Source organism: Kwoniella pini, chromosome 11 (genome assembly GCF_000512605.2).
Source record: "Kwoniella pini CBS 10737 chromosome 11, complete sequence".
In the NCBI taxonomy this organism is placed as follows: Eukaryota; Fungi; Basidiomycota; class Tremellomycetes; order Tremellales; family Cryptococcaceae; genus Kwoniella; species Kwoniella pini.
The window spans coordinates 222,978-243,127 of NC_091726.1; the positions used below are offsets into that span (position 1 = coordinate 222,978).

At 42.8% G+C, this 20,150-nt stretch overlaps 5 protein-coding genes across 5 annotated transcripts; 4 read left to right on the forward strand and 1 right to left on the reverse strand.

The window, feature by feature from the left end:
- Positions 1–49: 49 nt before the first annotated feature.
- Positions 50–4,459, forward strand: I206_107423 (uncharacterized protein; the record flags this gene model as incomplete). The annotated part of the gene is made up of 14 exons (XM_070203512.1): positions 50–145; positions 272–310; positions 388–684; positions 776–828; positions 883–1,997; positions 2,059–2,161; positions 2,220–2,259; positions 2,325–2,526; positions 2,585–2,806; positions 2,868–2,976; positions 3,040–3,113; positions 3,172–3,966; positions 4,040–4,308; positions 4,397–4,459. 14 exons carry the CDS (start codon positions 50–52, stop codon positions 4,457–4,459), a joined length of 3,477 nt encoding a protein of 1,158 aa, XP_070059613.1.
- Positions 4,460–6,683: 2,224 nt separating this feature from the next.
- On the forward strand, positions 6,684–8,974 carry I206_107424 (uncharacterized protein; the record flags this gene model as incomplete). Its single annotated transcript, XM_019157466.1, has 9 exons — positions 6,684–6,876; positions 6,951–7,174; positions 7,235–7,470; positions 7,542–7,687; positions 7,794–8,041; positions 8,097–8,364; positions 8,430–8,530; positions 8,596–8,704; positions 8,781–8,974. The coding sequence occupies 9 exons, from the start codon at positions 6,684–6,686 to the stop codon at positions 8,972–8,974; spliced, it is 1,719 nt and encodes a 572-aa protein (XP_019009106.1).
- A 575-nt stretch (positions 8,975–9,549) lies between these two features.
- Positions 9,550–10,689, forward strand: I206_107425 (uncharacterized protein; the record flags this gene model as incomplete). Its single annotated transcript, XM_070203513.1, has 3 exons — positions 9,550–9,658; positions 9,730–9,760; positions 9,840–10,689. The coding sequence occupies 3 exons, from the start codon at positions 9,550–9,552 to the stop codon at positions 10,687–10,689; spliced, it is 990 nt and encodes a 329-aa protein (XP_070059614.1).
- A 279-nt stretch (positions 10,690–10,968) lies between these two features.
- I206_107426 (uncharacterized protein) lies at positions 10,969–13,423 on the forward strand (the record flags this gene model as incomplete). The annotated part of the gene is made up of 2 exons (XM_019157468.1): positions 10,969–12,186; positions 12,248–13,423. The coding sequence occupies 2 exons, from the start codon at positions 10,969–10,971 to the stop codon at positions 13,421–13,423; spliced, it is 2,394 nt and encodes a 797-aa protein (XP_019009108.1).
- Positions 13,424–13,581: 158 nt separating this feature from the next.
- Positions 13,582–19,874, reverse strand: I206_107427 (uncharacterized protein; the record flags this gene model as incomplete). Its single annotated transcript, XM_070203514.1, has 33 exons — positions 13,582–13,721; positions 13,797–13,882; positions 13,943–14,015; positions 14,081–14,131; positions 14,195–14,355; positions 14,419–14,504; positions 14,568–14,814; positions 14,877–14,935; positions 15,001–15,088; positions 15,141–15,158; positions 15,214–15,330; positions 15,387–15,436; positions 15,486–15,548; positions 15,608–15,696; positions 15,756–15,872; positions 15,925–16,048; positions 16,099–16,401; positions 16,458–16,771; positions 16,830–17,046; positions 17,115–17,124; positions 17,191–17,400; positions 17,452–17,471; positions 17,529–17,621; positions 17,674–17,786; positions 17,835–18,008; positions 18,060–18,159; positions 18,207–18,310; positions 18,380–18,473; positions 18,528–18,862; positions 18,958–19,210; positions 19,276–19,373; positions 19,449–19,465; positions 19,561–19,874. The coding sequence occupies 33 exons, from the start codon at positions 19,872–19,874 to the stop codon at positions 13,582–13,584; spliced, it is 4,338 nt and encodes a 1,445-aa protein (XP_070059615.1).
- Positions 19,875–20,150: the final 276 nt, after the last annotated feature.

Sequence of the window (20,150 nt, forward strand, 5' to 3'; positions counted from 1 at the left end):
AGCTATTTTGCTAGTATAATAGCAGGGCTACAGTTGATACTTTGCCATCATGGCCCCTGTTACTCTTCCTCCCTCCTTTTACAATTCTTTTTGGTCGCCTGACTATCGTTCAGGATTGGAAGTATTGTTCAAGTCGCTAGAACAGGTAAGCCAGTGATTCCCGCTTGCATCATTACAATCCTTGTTAGGAACTAGCTCCTTGCCCGTCCTGTACGAGGTCCATGCCCCAGAAGTATGGTAGAAGCGAAGCTGACAAGGTGTTTTCTTTTAGGGATGTCTGGAGAACGATGATGTAGAGGCATTCATAACTGTAAGCTCTCAAAGACATTTAGCGCATGGCTTACTCAAGAGCTCACATGACTAACTCATCATCTTTGTACTGATCAGAGCCAAACGACATCCCACTTGATCCTCTCGCAATCACTGTTAAATCCTCCCCTCCCTACAGTCTCACCAGAATCTTCCTCTTCTCTGCAACATACCCTCTTATCTCTTCGAGGAGCGTCCTCTGCAAGAGGCGAAGCGCACCGTGCTTTAGCTCAGGAACTTGAACAACGTGTATTAGCTGGTTTCAAGAATTGGAAAGAACGTCATGCCGTTCGAGTGAAAGAAGCTCGCACGGACATGTTGGGTAAAGGTGGTGTGATAAGCTTTTGGGAGAAGGAGAATGGCAAGCTTGCTAATGTATGTACCTGCTGGTGATGGCTTTATAGCCCAATTCCGATATTTAGACTGTCGGAGACTATATACAATGCTGATGAACTTAATCCAATAGCTACATCAGACATATGTTAACAAGTCTCGGGCGGCGGATGATAGCGAAGACGAGTGAGCTGACATTTTCGAGAAGTTTGGAAGATGTAGCTGACAACGGATGAGCAGTGCTAAATTCGCTCCGGCATCCGCTCGTTCACCTCCTTCAGACAATTACACATCATCCCCTACAGTACATCACAAAAGCCCCAGCGCAAACCTTCGCCGGGCAGGTACAGTCGCAGATCGAATATCCGAAAAACTTAGAGCGGCATCTGTGCAGAGTACATCGACAGCTCTATTCTCAAGTCCGTCAAAACATCGATCGGTCTTATCCATTGATGGCAAAGAATTACCGCCACCTCCCAGCCCGTTGTTACCTATAACCGGTGGTCCAAACGGAATGACAAGCCCAACTAGTCCAGCGAGGGAAGAACGGTTCGTACCACCCACTGACCCCGATGGAAAACCATTCATTCATTCTGCATCTGGCGGTCCACCAGTTCCGTCAAAAACACCGGTGACTCCAGGAAGAGAGGAACCAATTCTTTTATCTGGCTTATCTCTCACCCCACAAGCCCTCAAGAGCTTACTGCAACGGTTCGAGACTCACCTTCTAACAAATCTTGCCCCTTATTCAGATGCACCGTTCTCTCAATCCAACAGGTCTAATGCAGCTTTAGCATCGAGACAAAGAAGTACAATACTAGGCACTTATGAGAAGACCTTCTCTGGAGAAGAGGTCGTAGAGTGGCTGAAAGAGAATATTGAGGGTTTTGGCGGAGATTGGGAAAGATGTGTCGAAGCGTCAAACGAGCTATACAAATTAGGTCATCTAAGCAGGATAGGAGTGGGAAGGGGATTTGATCCGTCTGAAGACACGTATTACGTCTTGAAGAATACCCTACAGCAGACCAATATAGCTGGAAATGCGTTTAGTAACGTTAATATTGAAAAGGCTAACGAAGCTTTACAATCTATGGGCATCTCATCACCTCTTTCCCCATCAACAGCTACAAATGCTCTTCCAAGCTTGATCAAGTCATATCTGCCCTCATCGTTGAGCACCTCGGACGAACCTCAACACGTACGACTCAGAAAGGATGCTAGTAAAGCGGACGAGGCGTATAAAGAGGGTGTGAGAAATGCTGAAGAGAGAAGATTGGAGATGGAGGAGTCGATTGAGAAAGGCTTGCGATTGTGGGAGCGGTGGGAAAGAGAACGATTGGTGGCTGTCAAAACTGGTTAGCTTATTGTTGACTCTCTTCCCTGCAGAGGTTCAGCTGATAAAGTACCAAACTACAGTGTTGAAGCACTATGATGAGGCACTTGCGAAGCTACCTGACCGTTTGAGGGAACTGCAGAAAGGTACTTCCCTCGGCGTTGAAGCTTTCAACCCCGAAGCAGAGTGAGTCAGGAATCTGGACCCGAAGAAATGCAGCTTATCGATTTTGATGGCTGTGCAGTATCAAAGCGCTGATCGAAGGCAATCGTACCGGACCATTTGTAAGCTGGTTCATGCGATCAATCTGTATTTGTCATGGATTACAAGCACTGATTCCCATATATAGCGACCCCACCCTCATGTGTACGAATCGTTGGAAACAGACATGCCAGATGTCAACTTTGGGATTGACCTACGAAGGTGGTCAGGAGAACATGGTTGGAAATCACTCGTCTCCGCTCCGTCAAGACCGAAAGGTGCTATACCTGAAGCTTTGGAAGCTTTACTGTCAGCTTTGAAGGATATGTACCAAGCAGTACCAGATGATGGTGAGTGACGGACCTCCTACGTAACTTCCTGGAAGTATTTCTGACATGTGTACGAAAGAGCGACGAAGATCATGGATATACGAGGTACCCTTGAACGAGACCCACATGCTACGAAACGCTATAAATAACCCTCAGATACCTCTCGATGACCTGATTACAATTGTCAAAAAATTCAATCTTCCTATAGCTGCCGGAGCCGTCAAACTATACTTGCTCGAGCTGAACCCGCCGGTATTAGGATGGGAAGGATGGGAAGATGCTAAAGCTGTCTATCCTGCTAGTGAGTCAGCTCAAATTGGAACGGAAATTGTGGAGTAGTGAGCTGACAGAAGGCTGTTCAGTTGGAGCTGATCAGGAGAGGGACATGACCAGTGCTGTATCAAGTGTACTTGGTAGACTGCCTGGCTCACAGCTCTACGTCCTTGACGCAGTCATCAAGCATTTCAGAGAGTAAGCTGCCCCTGGTGCTGACGCGATGACCGGTGACCATGAGCTAAGGAAATTTATTATCAGAATGATCGATTCCACAAAAAGTGCTGAGTCTAACGAAGTATACGTCACGAAATTGGCCCTTTCAGTTGGAAGAAGTGAGCATTCCGGGCCTCTTCCCGTCCACAAAGAACATCATGGCTAACTTTCGTTTAGCTATACTGCGACCGCAACATGAGAATGATCTAACAATTGGTGATCGGACCCCTTCACTCTTCTTGGCCGACCTCATTCACCATTATAGCGCACTGTTTCCCTCATTGATAGAAAAGAAAAAGAAAGAAGCAGATCGAGTAATGCCAGTGCGCAAAAGGACAGCTCTGGTTGATCAAAGAATCTCCAGATCCAGTCTGAGTGGAGCGGACAAAGATCCTCAGCATCTTTTAGAGCTTCAACACGCGTTACAACATCCTTCTCAATCGCAAGCTCCAGCTCAACCTCCTCGAGCTGTTTCACCTAGTCCAGCTGGTAAGAGTACTGCTCCACTTCATTTGGGCAGTGCTTTGGGTTTCGGTCCTCCCCTTGAGGAAATAGCCAGAAAATCGCCTACTCCTCCGGTGCAGCAGGATGTAAAGAGCGTCCCACCTAATTCCGAAGTCCCACCAGTGTCTGAAGGTAGACCACCAGCGTTTAAAGAGCCGCTAGATGATGATGAAGATCGACCTCTGATTTTCAAAGAACCTGAATCCGATAGCAGACCTACGACCCCTACTGAAGACTTGGTACCACCTTCATCAGCTTATGATTATGCAAAGTCAGCACCGAGGTCCTCGACACCCACCGAATCATTCAAATCGCCCATCAATGCAGCTCAGGCTTCAGATGTTACAGCATCTACGCCGCCGGCGGGTAGAGAAGATAGGGAAGATAGTGTAATTGCTGATGGATCTGGGTCTGGTGGTCTGAAAAGAGCTACTTCAGGAGAAACTTCGAGGTTGAGAGGTCCTAGGGGTAAGTTCTTCCCTCGATTTCAGGGATTGCGAGTCAGGTGTATTAGAGTAGCTGATAGCTGTACTTTGATAAGGTGCTCGAGGGCCGCGGCCTGCAGGAGGACGAGTCCCTTCTCATACCGGAAAACCCAGTATAACGTCGATAGTCACATCATACGCAGACGAACCTTCTGATACGCCGCAAGTAAGATCCGAATCACCTGCCGTACCTGACAGTGCGGGCTTAGGGGTAAATAGAAGTAGAGAAAATAGTAGACCTACATCACCTGCGGCTGTCTCTGGTACGCCGATTTCAGCTACGGGTGATGGGAGCTCAGGATTGAAGAGGGCTAGCAGGACGAATGTGAGTTTTATCATGACTATTCTGACAGAAAGCAGAAGTAATGTGTAGAATCGCGATGGTATGAGCTCGACTGATTGAATCTGGATAGTTCGGCCACGGTACAAGGGGTAGTGTGAGCGCCATGGCAGCTAGATTTGAGAACAAGCAATGAACGACGTGCAATGTTGGCAGGATAGACAGTACTTCACATGAATATATATGATCATATATGGACTCATGGCGATGCCCTGATAATTTAGCGTGGCGTGCTGGGAATACTGTATGTATAAAAGATCGCGATCCTTCATGAAGTACTAAAAACGAAATTGATGGAACTATCCACTTCGTATACATTCTCATCTCGAGTCAATGCAGGTATGACGGTCTGTGTTTTCGCTGATTATTTGGTGATTGATCGGAGTGAAGGTGATCAAGCACTCCTAGATTCATTTGAGAGCACTAGCTCCGGCCCTATGAGGCGTTATGATCGAGCGTGAGAATGACGTTTCAAATTAAAGGTGGGGTGATGGGGAATCATGACAACCATCGTCATAGACTTAAGGGGGTTATGAACGAGCCATGCACCAACGTATCAGCTCGGAAAGATACTTAGTCATAATCAAATTTACAATTGAAAAAGAATTTAAATATTTCGATTGTGCATGGCATTATAAGAATTGTGTATCCACTGGAAGGTCACTTGAGAAAAATTGCATTCAAAGAGAAGAAGTGAGTACGACTTCAGAGTTTTCTATTCATTTTTTGGACAAGATGTTAAGAGATTGTCGTTAAAAGATAAAAATAAATAGATCTTCATAACTTGTACAATTGGAAAATTTGATGATAATCCGTTAAAATCTGATGTAAATGTCTATTTGAATTTAATATTTAATGATGTGTGTAATTTCCACTAATACTTGATAAACATATATGCTTGATAACTACTCTCTTTGTTGATTCAATTTATTGAAAGGCTGGAGGTAGATTATGTTAATCTTCTAAATGTATGTCCTTACTCGTTGTTCAATCTAGATTTCCTACTCTCAAATTATGCGTTCATTGTCCTTTTGCCAGCTGCATGCAGATATACTTGTTTTATCTGAAGTTAAGAGGGAAGTTAACTTTCCGATCGGATTTAGTACGACTAACAAAATTGAGAGAATGGAAGAACTTATTCGCCCTTTTTCAATCGACTCATTGTCGAGTCCCCTATCGGAAGAACACTTAGAAGATATCATCAATGCAGGAAGTAAAGAACCTTTCAATTCTGGGGTACAAATTGACCTTATTTCGTGAATCCATAATAATAAGTTCCATATATAAATAGTGATATATGTAATTGTTCGCTAGATGAAAGGTGAAGGAGGCATCCAAGCTTGTTCTGAAGATGCTACACATAGGAGAAAACCGAATATCAATGATAGAAGGGGTTGGTAAGTGTAACTGACTATACACTAGACCAGACCAGCCTGCCTCGGATGAGAGGCATTTGATTCTGTCGGCATTCTTCGGTATATCATGGCTATGTAGTGATGTACTTTTGTGGATGTTACTCTTGGTCAGTCATTTTGGTTTTGGCGAATTCAAAAGCACTGTGATAAGAGTAAAGGGTCTATCAATTTCAAATTGTATAACCGGAATTGATCCACCTCGCTTACACCTCCCCAAGCGAGATTGATATCAACAGACTAGTTTTAGCAATTGAACTGAGATCAGCTGACTAACTGCACGCGTCACTAAGGTGCAGTGCTAATGAGGAGAAAGTATTCTATGAGCTGACAATCTTTGCCCTCTGATGCCATTCCTCTGATATATCATTGTGTGCTATCAGATCTTACGACAAAGCTTATATTGATTGATAATGTTGATCGGTCGGAAACAAAAGGACTTACCTAGATCTGCGGCAATGTCCGTGTTTTAGGCGCTTGTGTTTATTTTTAATCCACAATTAAGGCACTGAAGGAGTGAGTGCCAATCATAACAAGCTAAGCGAGGTCTATTTTTGAATATTTTGAATTTAGTGTTGATTTATCTTAATGGTACTCGTCACCCACAACACCGGATACCTTAAGTAGTGTAGGAGACCGATATAATAATGTATAATTCCTTTTATTCGTTAGGAACCTCGCTTAATTTCTTTTCATTCTCCTTGTTTTTATTCATATCAAATTGGGGCTCTCTGGAGAAAAAAACAATACTTTTAGATAAGTAAGCGAATAAATTTCACTGTATTATCTTGAGAAGCGAGATGCTCAATTGCTTTTTTCCCAGGCTTGGTTTTTGATAAGCCTTCTTTCATTGATATAATATAGATATCCAATTTCTCACTCCTCCTATTCTGCAATTGTGGATTACCGTACTATAGAACTTGAACATCGTATTACAACTGTAGCAAGATGTCCGAATCGTCTTCTTCGGCAAATGCTCAACCTCTGAAAGGACCATATTCTACTCAAGCGGTCCAAGAATCCATTAATAGAGAGCAAGCTGGATTAGGTCCATACGCATCTAGACCCAATGTTTCCGAAATTACTGGAGCTGCACCTGAGACTAATGCACCGCATAGAAATTTCAAGCTATGGAGTTTGAGTGAGTTGCAGTCGTGTTTATCCACTTCAACGACTCCTAATGTTTGCTGATCGACGCTTATTATATGTGTGTAGTCGGTTTGGCATATGCTATTTTAAATTCTTGGACAGCTATGGCTACTTCCCTTTCTATCGCTTTACCTTCCGGAGGTCCAACAGCAGTTATCTGGGGTATCGTACCTTCTTTCATCGGAAATTTAGCAATGGCAGCCAGTATGGCTGAAATTTGTCATGTTTATCCTACTTCCGGTGGACAATACCATTGGGCGGCAATTTTGAGTCCTGCTCATATGGCACCTGTTAGTGTTTTTCTTTGTTTTTCTTGAAACGTATCAAGCTGATCTGGAATGCGGTTATAGGCTATCTCATGGATTTGTGGATGGTTCGCTGTTGCTGGATGGTGGGCTTTGACAGCTACCGCATCAAGTTTAGCAGGATCTTTGATTACTGGCGTTATTGCTCTTTTACATCCCAATTATGAGGTTGAGCGTTGGCACATTTTCCTCATTTACATCGTTTACGCTCTTGGAGCATTAGCTATCAATATATGGGGATTGAGACTTTTACCTGGAATCAATCAGACCGCCATTTTCTGGTGAGTGTATTCCGTCATTGCGGTCCAATCAAGGCTGCAGCTTATCACTTGGGTACTATATGGCTATATAGGTCGTTAATCGGAGCCGTTGTTATCATTATTGTTTGTCTGTCCACCGCATCACCAAATTTCCAATCTGGAGATTTCGTGTTCAAAACTTACATCAATGAGACTGGCTGGAACAACGGTGTCGCTTGGTTGTTGGGATTGCTCCAAAGTGAGTCCCATTTGAACTTGTTTTCGCGTTCGCAGAATTCTTGCAATTTTGCATTCATATCTTTTCTGCTCTACATGTTTGCTCCATCTGACCCTTTTCTTTCAAGGTTCATTCGGTCTCACTGGATATGACGCCGTGTCACACATGGTCGAAGAAATGCCAAATCCCCATCTTAATGCACCGAAAGTGATGATCTTAGCTGTCTGTATCGGAGCCTCATCATCATTCATCTTCCTCATTTGTCTACTATTCGGTATCAAAGATGTCGATGTAGTGAACAGCTCGTCCGCTGGTGCTTTATTGGAGAGTATGTATCAAGCAACCAACTCCAAGGCTGGAGCTGTCTGTTTACAAGTAAGTCGAATGACTCAGTCACAATATATAAGGATTTATCTGACAGTTGCCGTAGATCTTCCCTATCATTGCTATGGCTTTCACTGCTCAAGGACTTTTAACTGCATCTTCGCGAATGTCATACGCCTTTGCTCGAGATAGGGGATTACCTTTCTCAAGAGTTTTCGCAATCATGAATAAGAACGGTGTACCTATTCCATCTGTACTTCTTACCACCTCATTAGTCATAATTTTCGGTTGTATTTACCTCGGATCATCTGCCGCTTTGAATGCTATCCTTTCGAGCTCTGTTGTTTTCCTCAACATCTCATACTCTATTCCTAGTAAATCTTGAATCTTTCTTCGCCGTCAGATTGACCAGTCAACTAACCAAAAATAACAATCATAGTTCTGCTGGTTGTCGTTCGTGGACGAAAAATTTTACACCCTCCGTCATTACCTGCACCTACTTGGACACTTGGACCTATCTTGGGTCCAATTTGTAACATTGTAAGCATGGAGACTTTACCCGCTCAGAAGCCATGGGACATATCCATTAATGCCAAATCTCACAGGTCGGCCTTGCATTTACCATCTTGACGACTGTGTTCTTCCTTTTCCCACCTGAACTTCCCGTAACAGGTGAAAATATGAATTACGCCGTAGCTGTATTAGCTTTAATCTGTGAGTGTCCTCCACCTTTTTGAGTATCTTCTTCAGTGTGATTCAGGAGTTTGGCTGATATGAATGGATACATTAGTTGTTATTTCCGTCATCACTTGGGTAGTCGATGGAAGGAAGAACTTTATTGGACCCCGAGATTTGGGTGCATTGTTAGAATTGGCCAGAAGCGAAGTGGATACACATACCCTTGCTCCTCATTCTCAAGGTCATCCTATGACTAAAGTCGAAAACGGACAAGCTAACACTCAAATTACACACGATCTCAACTAGAGAAGGTACTAGGGTATATATATTTAGGTATAGCTGATCAATGCATATTTAGAGTCAGCAGTGACTGTTGAAGTTCTTTCGATCAGTATGGGTTGTTCATTTCATACGTGCTGGGACGTATTTTTGCATCAGGCTTACAAAGCGGCCGATTCGAGTACCAGCTCAATAAGGATCCCAACGATGTGAGATGCCTATGCTGGTGGATGTCGTATCACGTGATAAGGGAGTTCTTCAAACAATTGACCAAGCTTAATAATCATCAAACGTTTTCCGAAGTTTCGCCGCCAGATTACAAATCAGATTGCTCATCAATATTCTTAAGCTTATGTCAGATCATTGAAGCTTATTCATGCGATATGATCATGCTGACTATTACTGAGATTATGCTTATCAGCTAGGAGTGTGCCTGAATAACTGTGAAAGGTATAAAAGGGATGAGCATTAAGGTGTTGATGACGCTTCTCGATTACAACTCCCAATCAATCATCCTTTCAACACACTCAACGATCTCATAATTGACTAAATTAACGTCAGGCAATTACTTATTTGACTACCAAAAAGAATAATTATACAACATGACTTCAAACAACTTACCATACAAAACTTTCACTTTCACTTTTGATCCCATTAACAAGGTCGAACTTGATGTATACGTACCTCTTCCTAATGAAAATCTCAATATCAGTGAACTCGAAGCCGAATCGCTTCCAGCTGTTATTTCTTTCCATGGTGGAGGTATCATATCAGGCTCAAAGAAAGATCTATATTTCCCCACTTATCTCTTAGGTGAGCCCATATCTTAATCATGATTACCCAGTGATAGCGATCGGGAAAGACTGACTAACATTTTTCTTTTCTTTGTCAGACCGATTGATCGCCAAAAAACAATATTTATTTCTGCTAATTATCGATTACTTTATCCATCAACCGGATCAGATATACTTGAAGATGTTGAAACTTTATTCAAATATCTTTCTTCTGATTCTACAGAATTATCATCAACACTTAAAAAACTCGGATATAAATTGGATTCTACTAAATTAGGTGTAATTGGTATTTCAGGAGGAGATTATCCAGCTAGAGCTTCTTTTATCTTACCTTCTATTCCTAAAGATATAAAACCTAAAGCTTATTTGAATTTATACGGTATGGCAGGTGATTTCTTATTAGATCATTGGATAAAGATTAAAGAAGAAGGTAATAATTTACCTAGATTTCCATATGATATTGAAAAAGTAAAATTAATTTTATCTTCGAAATTAAATCAAATTAGTGATTCTCCAATTAATCCAACCGGTGATTCCTCAGGTAGAGTAGACTTACTTAGTCATTTTTATCATCAAGGTACTTTGTTAGATTATTTACTTGATCAAGTTGGATTATCAAGACAATTAGAAAATTTATCATATAAAGATAGATTTTCTAATATTCCAAAAGAAAAACAATATTTATTATTACCTTTTAATGAAGATATCGATTATCCCAAATCAATTATTTTCGTACATGGAAAAGTAGATACAGTTGTTCCTGCTCAAGCTTCTTATAATGCACAAGAACAATTGAAATCTTTGGGTATCGAATCTAAAGCCTTTTGGGTAGAAGGTGCAAATCATGGTTTAGTAGATGATAGTAATTTCCCTAATAGTGTTCCTGGAACGGAAGCGATATTCGATGAGGCCGTTCGAGATATTCTCAACGCTTTACAGCCTATGTGAATGACATTTTAGAGTAGTGTAAATCTGTTGTGCCATCATGAATTGTATAACGTGAAGGTCTGATTGACTGAATGAATCTTGGGCTTCTAATCATATATATGTGGTGTATATGGGACTAAATGATCGGTCTTCGCCGCTTTATTTGCGTCACTTTACAAAGATTATAATGACCGAAAGATGAAAACAATTTTTGCAATAACCGGCCATCACTTTACTTGAATCAGATACATCTTTGCGTAGAGTCGACCAAAGAATAGCTCTTGCAGGTCCGATAGCACAATGTCTGAGCCATATGAGAATGTCAAAGAAGAGCTGAGAATGGAAGAAGATTCGAATAACAGCGATGCAGAATTGGAAGCTGCTATTCAGGTGGAAACCGACTATGAGCCTACCAATCCTCCTTCAGTAGTACCAGTATCAGCGCCAGCTCAAGCCGGTTCATCGACATCAACTCTATCGCCATTCAAAGCTCCCCCAAATCCATCGATACCTCAAGATTTATCATTAATAATGGAAATGGTATCGAAAAATGAAGTAGTAGGATCATTACCACCTATATCTATGAGTGCAGCAGAAAAGCGTAAATTAGTTGAAGAAAGCTTAAAGAGTCGGAATGATCAAGGTAAAAGCATTCAAGCGGAAGTCGAAGTTAAAAAAAAAGAGGATTTAGATTCTGATAGCGATTCTTCGAGTTCATTCGTTTCTTCATCAGAAGGTGAATCGGAAGATGAAAATGAAGATTCCAAGCTTAAACCTGATCAACCGATGAATGTGGAAGATCATGCTCAATTGCAAAAGGAATTAAATGATTTTGTAGGTATTTCAAACGTACAACAACAACCTTCAACAGAAGTAGAAATGGATTCAGAATTTGATTCCGATTCGGAAGAAGATGAAATTGCAGAAGATGAGTCTATGAGATTAGATAAATTAGGATTCGAATTCATGGAAGATGATGAAGATGATATTGGACCTTCTACTTCTGGACCTATCACTTCGATTCACGAAGCCCCTTTACCCGCTGTACCTCAACCTCCCTTAGCAAAGCTTCCAGAAGGTGAAGGTGTCAGTTTAGCTGGGGATGTCGTTAGTTGGATGAAAGAAAAAAAGGTTGAACTATGGCTAGAAAAGCAAAAAGCTCAAGAGGATGAACAAATCAAGGACAAGCGCGATGAAAGTGACAATCATCGAGCCAAAACTGATGAGAATGACAAATTGGTGGATGTAGGAACCCAAGAAGCAACTTCAGATGCTCCGACAATTGTGGAAGCTACTCTAGTGGAGAAAGCGGAAGATGGGGAATTGACTGAAGAAGCTATACCTTCTTCAACGATACCAGACATGTCTCCAGCCAAACCTAAAGATCAGACTCCTAAGTTCACATCATCCGGTACTGTCGTAGTACGAGCTATGCAATCCAGGCCGGGAGCTGCCGATGAAGGATGGTTAGAGGAAGGTAGTGTTCTCTGTTGGGAAGATGGACGAGTACTTGGGACAGTAAGTTCAGCGGATTGAGTCTTCATAACGGAAAACCACTAAATCATTGTTACATCTTAAGGTTCATGAAACTTTCGGTCCACTAACTTCACCTTTCTACACAATTCGTTTACCTCCGCCACCACATCCATACCCTAGCCCCCAAACCCTCGAGTCGGGTACAAAATTATATTATCCATTAAATCCATCTTATAGATCTTTTGTTAACATGTTAGCCGTACGTGATCCAAGATTTAAAGGTTCTGATGCATCAAATATATATGATGAAGAAATTGGAGAAGATGAAATTGAATGGTCAGATGATGAAATGGAAGCAGAAGCTAAAAAAAGAAGAAAACAAAGAAAAGGATCTAAAGTTCCACCATCAAATTCAATTTCAAATCAAAAAGGTAAAGGAAAAGGTAAACAATTGTTCAGTTCTACAATGGGATTACCTGAAAGACCTCATTTCGATTATCATAATCCTGATGAAGATGATAATGTAAGTTTACATGGTAATAATGTAGAAATAGGAGAAGATTGGGAAACTTCAAGTATCATGAGTTCTAGATCAAGGAATTTAGAACCTTATGATCTCGATGAAATACCTTCTTCTTCTCAAGAGCAAACTCGGAACCAACTTGGATCTGACAACCGAGGAAGTAGAGGCAGAGGTAGAGGAAGAGGACAAGGTAGGGATAGAGGTAGAGGTAGAGGAAGAGGTGGTGGTGCTCGTGGTGGACATGAAAGAAGTAACCCAAATGATAATGGACCGCGTCAAAATTTCGCATTACCACCAAATCCAATGATGAATTTAAATCAATCACAACAAACATATAATCAATCATACCCTCAACAACAACAACAACCATATTTACCTCAACAAAATTATTCATATTTACCTCAACAACAGTATAATTTACCTTTTCAATCTTATCCTTATCAACAACATCAACAAATGCAATATCCCACGCAAAATTATAATAACGATACTTATGAACCTACTCAACCTTCTTCAGGTATGCCATCTTATCAACCTCAATCACAACCAGGTTATAATCAATATATACAATCGCATCAATATCAACAACATCAACCACAAAATACTGTTACTCAGTCCCAGAACACCCCTGGTGTGCCAGCTATCAATCCTCGATTTGCCGCACAGTATTCTCAACAGATGATGAATAATCAGTCGAATCCACAACAAGGGTATGACTACGAGTTTCAAAATCAAGGGCATCATTATAGCGAGTAAAATCTAGATTGCATTTACTTTGTTACAAGTGATGCTAGTGCACATGCATACATGACCTTTTATATTATAAACAAGTTGGAAAGGTCCAAACGTATCGAGAGATGACTTGTCGAGATAAGGCGAAAATTCAAATTCCTTCGTGCTGCTTATGACTACCCTCAGTCTAATCCCTTCCTACATAAGATTGATCCGATCTCTCTGTGCTGATCGAACCAAGCTGGGAAATCTGTATCTTTGAGAGGTATTCCCTTCTCTTTAGCTTCAAGCAAGAAATTGGCCAAAACAATCAAAGCTCCGTCTACATCGCTTTTGTGGTCAGCGTATACGTCCCAAATGTAAACAATCGACGGGGCCAAGGAGATTTATAGCTTACATCTGTACAGATAATTGATTGCTCTGGTAGTTTGTGCTTTATGTTTAGCTGATCCAGGTTCAGCAGCATCAACTTGTAATTTGAAACTATTCATTTGAAGTTCAGTATAATTTAATTCACGTTGTTTTCGAGGTGAAAAGACTGACTCGTAGACTGCTTTTCGTAAATTCTGGACACCTTCCATCAGGTTGATTGCATGATCTGTAATCTTCTTCGCCTCTGCAAATAAAGATTTGTAAGCTTTGCACAATCGCGGGCGAAGTGCTGAGTTACACTGAGCGTACCTTTTCCATGCGACATGACGGTGACTAATTGTAGGATCGTCTTGTATTCACCTAAATTTGAGTATCGTAAGCTACACTAAAGACGAGTCTCACCGGCAATATAGGATGACTGACCTTTCAGGTATTGATTGGTCTCAAGAATCGGTTCTTGGTCATCCGACTCTCCATCCGAATAATCGAGATATATCGCTTCGTCGTCCGATGTTATTGACGCGATAAGGCACGCCACTGTCATTCCCGTTGTCGTCCTACCACGACCCATCTGACAGTTGAACCTGCGTGATACAGTATAGTCAGCTTAGTAAAGGCGATCGCAATGGCTTTGCAAGCCGACTCACACGAAGTCCGTGCCCTGATCCAAGCCTTCTGCGATCCTCTTAACGAGTACTCCAAAAGTGACAGGTAAAGGCGCTTGCTCATCAGTCTGCCAGCGGAATTTAGTTTATCACGATGTATGCAGGACGGAGAAATCAAATGGGATACTGACAATAGCTACCCTTACATAGTCCACCTTATAGCCTTCGTTAATGACACTTTCATAGAGCTCTTTAGGAGTCATGACTTCGCTTTCGTCCAGAGTCTCCCAAATTGGTATTATATCGTATACACCCGGCTTGGTCTCTACTTCGTCATGTAATAACAATCGTCCCTCACCTTGTCGAAGCTCTCGAATGACGTCCCGCTTTAGAGCAGCCTCCATTCGCTCCACCACTGCTGCGGTAACACCAGTAGTTCTATCGTGGAATATCAATGACTGTGATGTTATCATATACAGGATTACGTGTATCAAACTTACTCGATATTCGTGACTGGCTTATCGACCAGTCGCAGTACATGTGGACGCGACTTAACATACTGCTCAGGATCGTCAGAGTGATTCGCTTCAGCTATGTTGTAGTCAAGAGACGATCGTGGCTCACAAGTACAGGCTCTTCCCGCAACGATGTCCAGGTTACAGTTCTGTTACCGTTAGGGCCCGCATCCATTTTCTCCAAAGCATTCCGCAACCTAGCAAGAGATATTAGTCATTCAGAAGGCTACTCGTAGATAGACCGCTCACCCAGAAGATGACGGCATCCTATGAAGACTGTCAGCCCCGGTACTTCTGATTGGCTTGCGAACACTCAGCTCACCCAGTTCCATAAACATAATGATGGTTCTCGTCCTCCACCGCGTGGGGTGTGCCCTCATTGCGCCAGTCTTCAAGCAAAAGCGGTAATTTTCGGTAATTAGCAGCACCATCGACTCGCCTAAAATCCAACTCGGTGAGCTATCGCCTTTCGAGACGAGACTTGAGCCAACTTACTCTGGCAAACTTTGCTTCTGCAATCCAGAAAAGAAGTCAGATTTGAGGATCTATGAGATTCGGTCAGCTTCGTCAACGTCATAAAAATTCGTGGCTCACGGTTTGACCTGAAAGAATAGCGCCCGATCGATTAGCCACTACTTGAGTGACCTCATCAGGAAGCTAGTTGTACATATCAGCTGACTCCTGCGCCAGGAGTATTTCCTGGAAGGTTAGCTCACAGCCATGCCATCGGCAGGATCAATTCTCTCTATAGGAGCGAGACTCTGCAGTCCGCCTTCCTCTAATTCCTTTTCCAACGTCTTAAACACTATTTCTATCATCAGCTGTATTTCCCAACAGTCTGGAAGCGGCCTAGATTCAGCGTACCTGGTCGATGCCTTACAAAGGATTCGAAAGAGTATGGGTCTTCGTCATCAGGGGCTCTGTCATCAAGGTATGCCTGGAAGAGGATGAGGTGGAAATATCGCTTGAGATGGTAAAGACCTAGCCATTACCATGTCAGCTAGTCTCGTGCACATCACAGTGATAAGCTTACTTTTGTTCGTCAACTTCTGTCTAGTTGCTGGATCTTTGGCTTCTTGTGCTTTCTGACGCGTATCTTCAATGGCATCTCGCAGGTTAAATTGAGTGGAAGTATCGTCGATAGCCTCATCAACCGCCTAGTCATAAGATCAGCTGTTGTATTTTCAGAAGAGTTCAGACAGCTGACCTGTTTGACGTCCAGACCGTGTCTGATGACTCTCAAGCAAGAGTTGATTACTTGCCAACTCGTCCTCGAAGTGTCCAGTGGTGGTTTCTTGAGCAACCCCGGTCGACCTCTACTAGGCGTATTGGGAGTGAGTGAATGAACCGACGATGATGTCCTTCCTGACTTCAGCCATTTCTGAATGAGCAGAACAATGACTGCTGTAGTCGAGCTTCGTCCTCGGCCCAATTGGTCATTCAGGACGATGGCGGATCTGGTCAGTTCGGTGCGCATACATAAATCGAGAAGCTCCGTTATGTCGTGGAACTGGAACAAAATTGGTCAGCATGTCTTTACGAATTCCATCCGCGTTTACAGCTCACATCAGGAGAAGTTTCCGAAGTGACTGGTATCCTGATGAACTGCAGGTGGACATTTTTCGAAGTAGCAGCTGCGTCATCCATGACTTCGCGAAGGGAAGCGACATCTACGGCTTCGACACTTTCCCACACAGGTACTACTTCGCCATCTGCTGTTTCAGTATGAAGTAGTACTCGGCCTTGGAACTGATCGATCTCAGCTATGACGTCGCTCTTCAATCGTTGTTCGAGTATTTCAAGACGGGAGGAGGATACACCAGAATAGTCTCTCATATTACGCAGAGCGGTACTATCTCTTCGTAGACAGTATGGGGATCCTGAAATCCATGTGTATCAGCTGACTGGAGAATGACAGAATATTGAACGCCATCTTACCGTTGATCATCACTAGCGGTTCTTCTCTTAGACAAACCCAGATGACATTGTGAATTGAAGGCGATTTGTGATAGACAGTATGCAGAATAGTTGAAATGGCGTCCTGCGTCGGTTGACCAGTAGCATAGATTGTACTACCTTTGATCTGCCGAAAACCGATAGCGCCTCGAACTCCCTCAGAGGAGGAGGCGGATTTTGAAACCCATAGATCGGATTTCTGCAGATACACCTTGAATCAGCATCGCTTGTCCCTGTTCTGAGAGATATATAGTTCCGAAGACATACAAGGAGTGTGCTGAGGTAAGGAGACCGATCAGCTGACCTGCATCTTCTTGGCACCGAAAATGCAGCTACAACTCACGAAGCACGGAGCATAATCCCCGCTCTATTCGTTACAACGTGTTCTGCCCATTCGTCCCCAAGGACCTTTCCGCCAGACATTTCCAGATCATGTCTGGCACTCAGACCCTTCTCAGCGATCTCAGAGGAGCGAGAAATCAAGCTCAAATCGTTCACCGGTGCGAAGGCGAATAATCTATCTCCACCACTTCGTCGCATCACCTTGATTTGGCTGTGAAAGGTTTGCTTAGCAAAAAATAATGACTATACAGCATTAACTTACTTCCAAATCTCAGGACGACTCTGTAGTTACTATTCAGCCATGCATCACGAACGCTCCTGCCACAAAGCTGAACTCACCTTGAGCCAAGATGAGAATGTAACGCCCGTTGTTCCAGCATCTTCCTCTTCCACGTATGAAGCAAAGACGATCAGGTCGAAATATTGCTCAAGCTGGATAACTGGATTAGCTGAAACAGAATCGGCCGTGATCGACGAAGCTCACAGATCTCAATGCTTTCTCAAGGTAGACCTGTCTGTTCTTATCGTCCATGGAAGAAACACTGTACTTGATACGATGTTCGATCACGTTCTCTCGCAGGTTGATAACAGCATCACCTGTTTCCACAGGTAAGCTGGTTACACGGGTAGAGAGCAATATCTTACAAGCATCAATAACAGCGTCCACAAGTCTCTTCATCTGTCTACCGTGATCCAGGCTAGATAAGAGAGACATGACAATCTGATAACTTCCCATGTAGGCCTTTCTGAGCTGTTCGAGTAGGGTTGGCTGAGAAGTAAGTAGGTCAATAGCGGTGGAGGGGTGTTTTGACGGTAGGTCTGGAAATGGAGAGTCAGCTAATCCTGGCCCATATGCTATAAACAGCTTACTTCGATCCAATACTCTGGTGACTTTCAGCAGACTCTTATTCAGGGATTGCTGCAGGCTCGCTTGTTCGAGGAAATGAGCAGCTTGAGGCATTTGTGATGGCTAAGTGAACGATTAGTCACGGTCACCTACCGAGTCTTGCCACTCACCGTTGCGACACCAGAAGCGGTTGCCGATGAGAATGGATCGTCCAGCTCTTGCAGGAGAAGCTGCCTTCTTCGTATAAGCATTGCAGCACACATTGCAAAGGTGGCTTTGAGTGTCAAAGATCGGAGTAAGCTGACTTCCTTCATGCACGCATTAAATGCATCAAACAGCTTACTTCGTACAACTCCCATCCCACAATTGAATACCAGAGCTGTTGTGAGTGGATCCACATTCTTCAGAGCCGAGACGTAGGCATCGAGGTAGTTGTGCTGTGACTTATCAGCTATTGCCGCATCAAAGTTAGCAAAAGACTTGAGATTCACCTCGATTGGTGTATCAGGAGCAATGGGAATTCTAAAGTATTCCACTCTGAAGCCCTGATTTTTCATATCCTCCCAGACTTCTTTAGGAGTTCTAAGCGAATCCTCATCTACGCTTACCCAAGTAGGTATCATAGTACCTCCGGTAATCTCTTCGTGAGTCAAGATCATTCCGCCATACTTCCTTGCCTCGTCTAAGATATCTAGTTTTAGTCGCCTTTCAATGTCTTCCAGATTATCTGCTCTGTCTGATAGTGCGAGGGTCTGATAAGGGGTAGAAGCGTCTCGCAGAACGTAAGGTCGACCGTTGCTATATGCATTTAGTATGCTCTCTAATCCTGTCAGATGGGGAAAATAGCTTACCAGTAAACTAAGTGGGAATGATCAGGTTCGTGAGCGTCTTATTGCTGCATGGTGAAAAATTTGGACTCACCCAAAGTCTCTTCCCTTGTACTGAACCAAATAGCTTTGCCTTCCTCAACCTCGTCTTCCGACATCTCACTTCGTACTCGAGCCAGTGATACAGATCTTGACTGAGGTTGTGATTGTGTACCGTTACTTTGCTCACCTTGCGAGCTGGCAGGAACAGATGTTCTCCGTATATTTGGCCGTCGATTTGGTCTATACGGTTGACATGCTAGTAGGGTCAATATGGATTTCAGACCAGCCGAAGTGGGTTGCGCGACCTAAAGAATCAGTAGTCTACAGTTAGCTGACGATAGCCAAAAGAAGCAAGGCTAGACAACCTCACTCCGAAAACATTTAGGCTTTCTTCATTTGGCGCTCGAAAGTTCGGTGAGCCTTGAATTGTAAGTTCCAAATCCATTGCTCTTCCAGTTGGATAATGATCTGTATCAATGTCATAAGTGAGTATTTGATCATTTTTCGAAAGTCTCTTGACTTTGCTGACTGAATGTTCCTGACCTGTCTTTAGAATGTAGCTACAAATATGGAGGTGATGTCAGTTCACTGACCTCCTTGAAATGTTGCCTTGAACCACAATATGAGTTGAAAGTCAGCGAAGATTTTCACTTACCCTCTTCCTAATACACCTCCTGATCTTCGTTTAACGACACCATCAGTTTGTCTCTTCAGTCTATCTTGTAACCCCACTACTCTTCTCCTACCCTTATCATTAAAACCTCTGAGACCTGGATATAAATTTGCATTCTTGCTTGAACTTGATATTGATGCTGCTTCAGATGCTGCCGCAGAAGATCTTCTGGGATGACTTTTAACGGGACCAAAAGGAGGTGAGAGTGGAGTAGCTAAAGGTGATGGCCGTGCAGGTAGAAATGTTTGTGTTGTAGTAGGGGGTGATTTCGGTGTTGCAGGTGACGACACCGACATGGTGTGAAGTGATAATTATTATGGAAAATCGAATTACGAAAAAAGCAAAAGATAGAAATGGTATATATGCTTATATATATCTTATCTCACATCCATTGCCTCCTTCGTAGCCTACGAAAGTGATTAGGCGTGAGAAGAACACGTATAAAAGGATTTGCAATGACGATATGTTAAATATGAAAGGTGTTGAAAACGTAGCAACGAGACAAGCAAAGAACGTTGATCCATTTACCCGAATACAAAAACAAATATACTATCGGCGGGGCACCACAATCT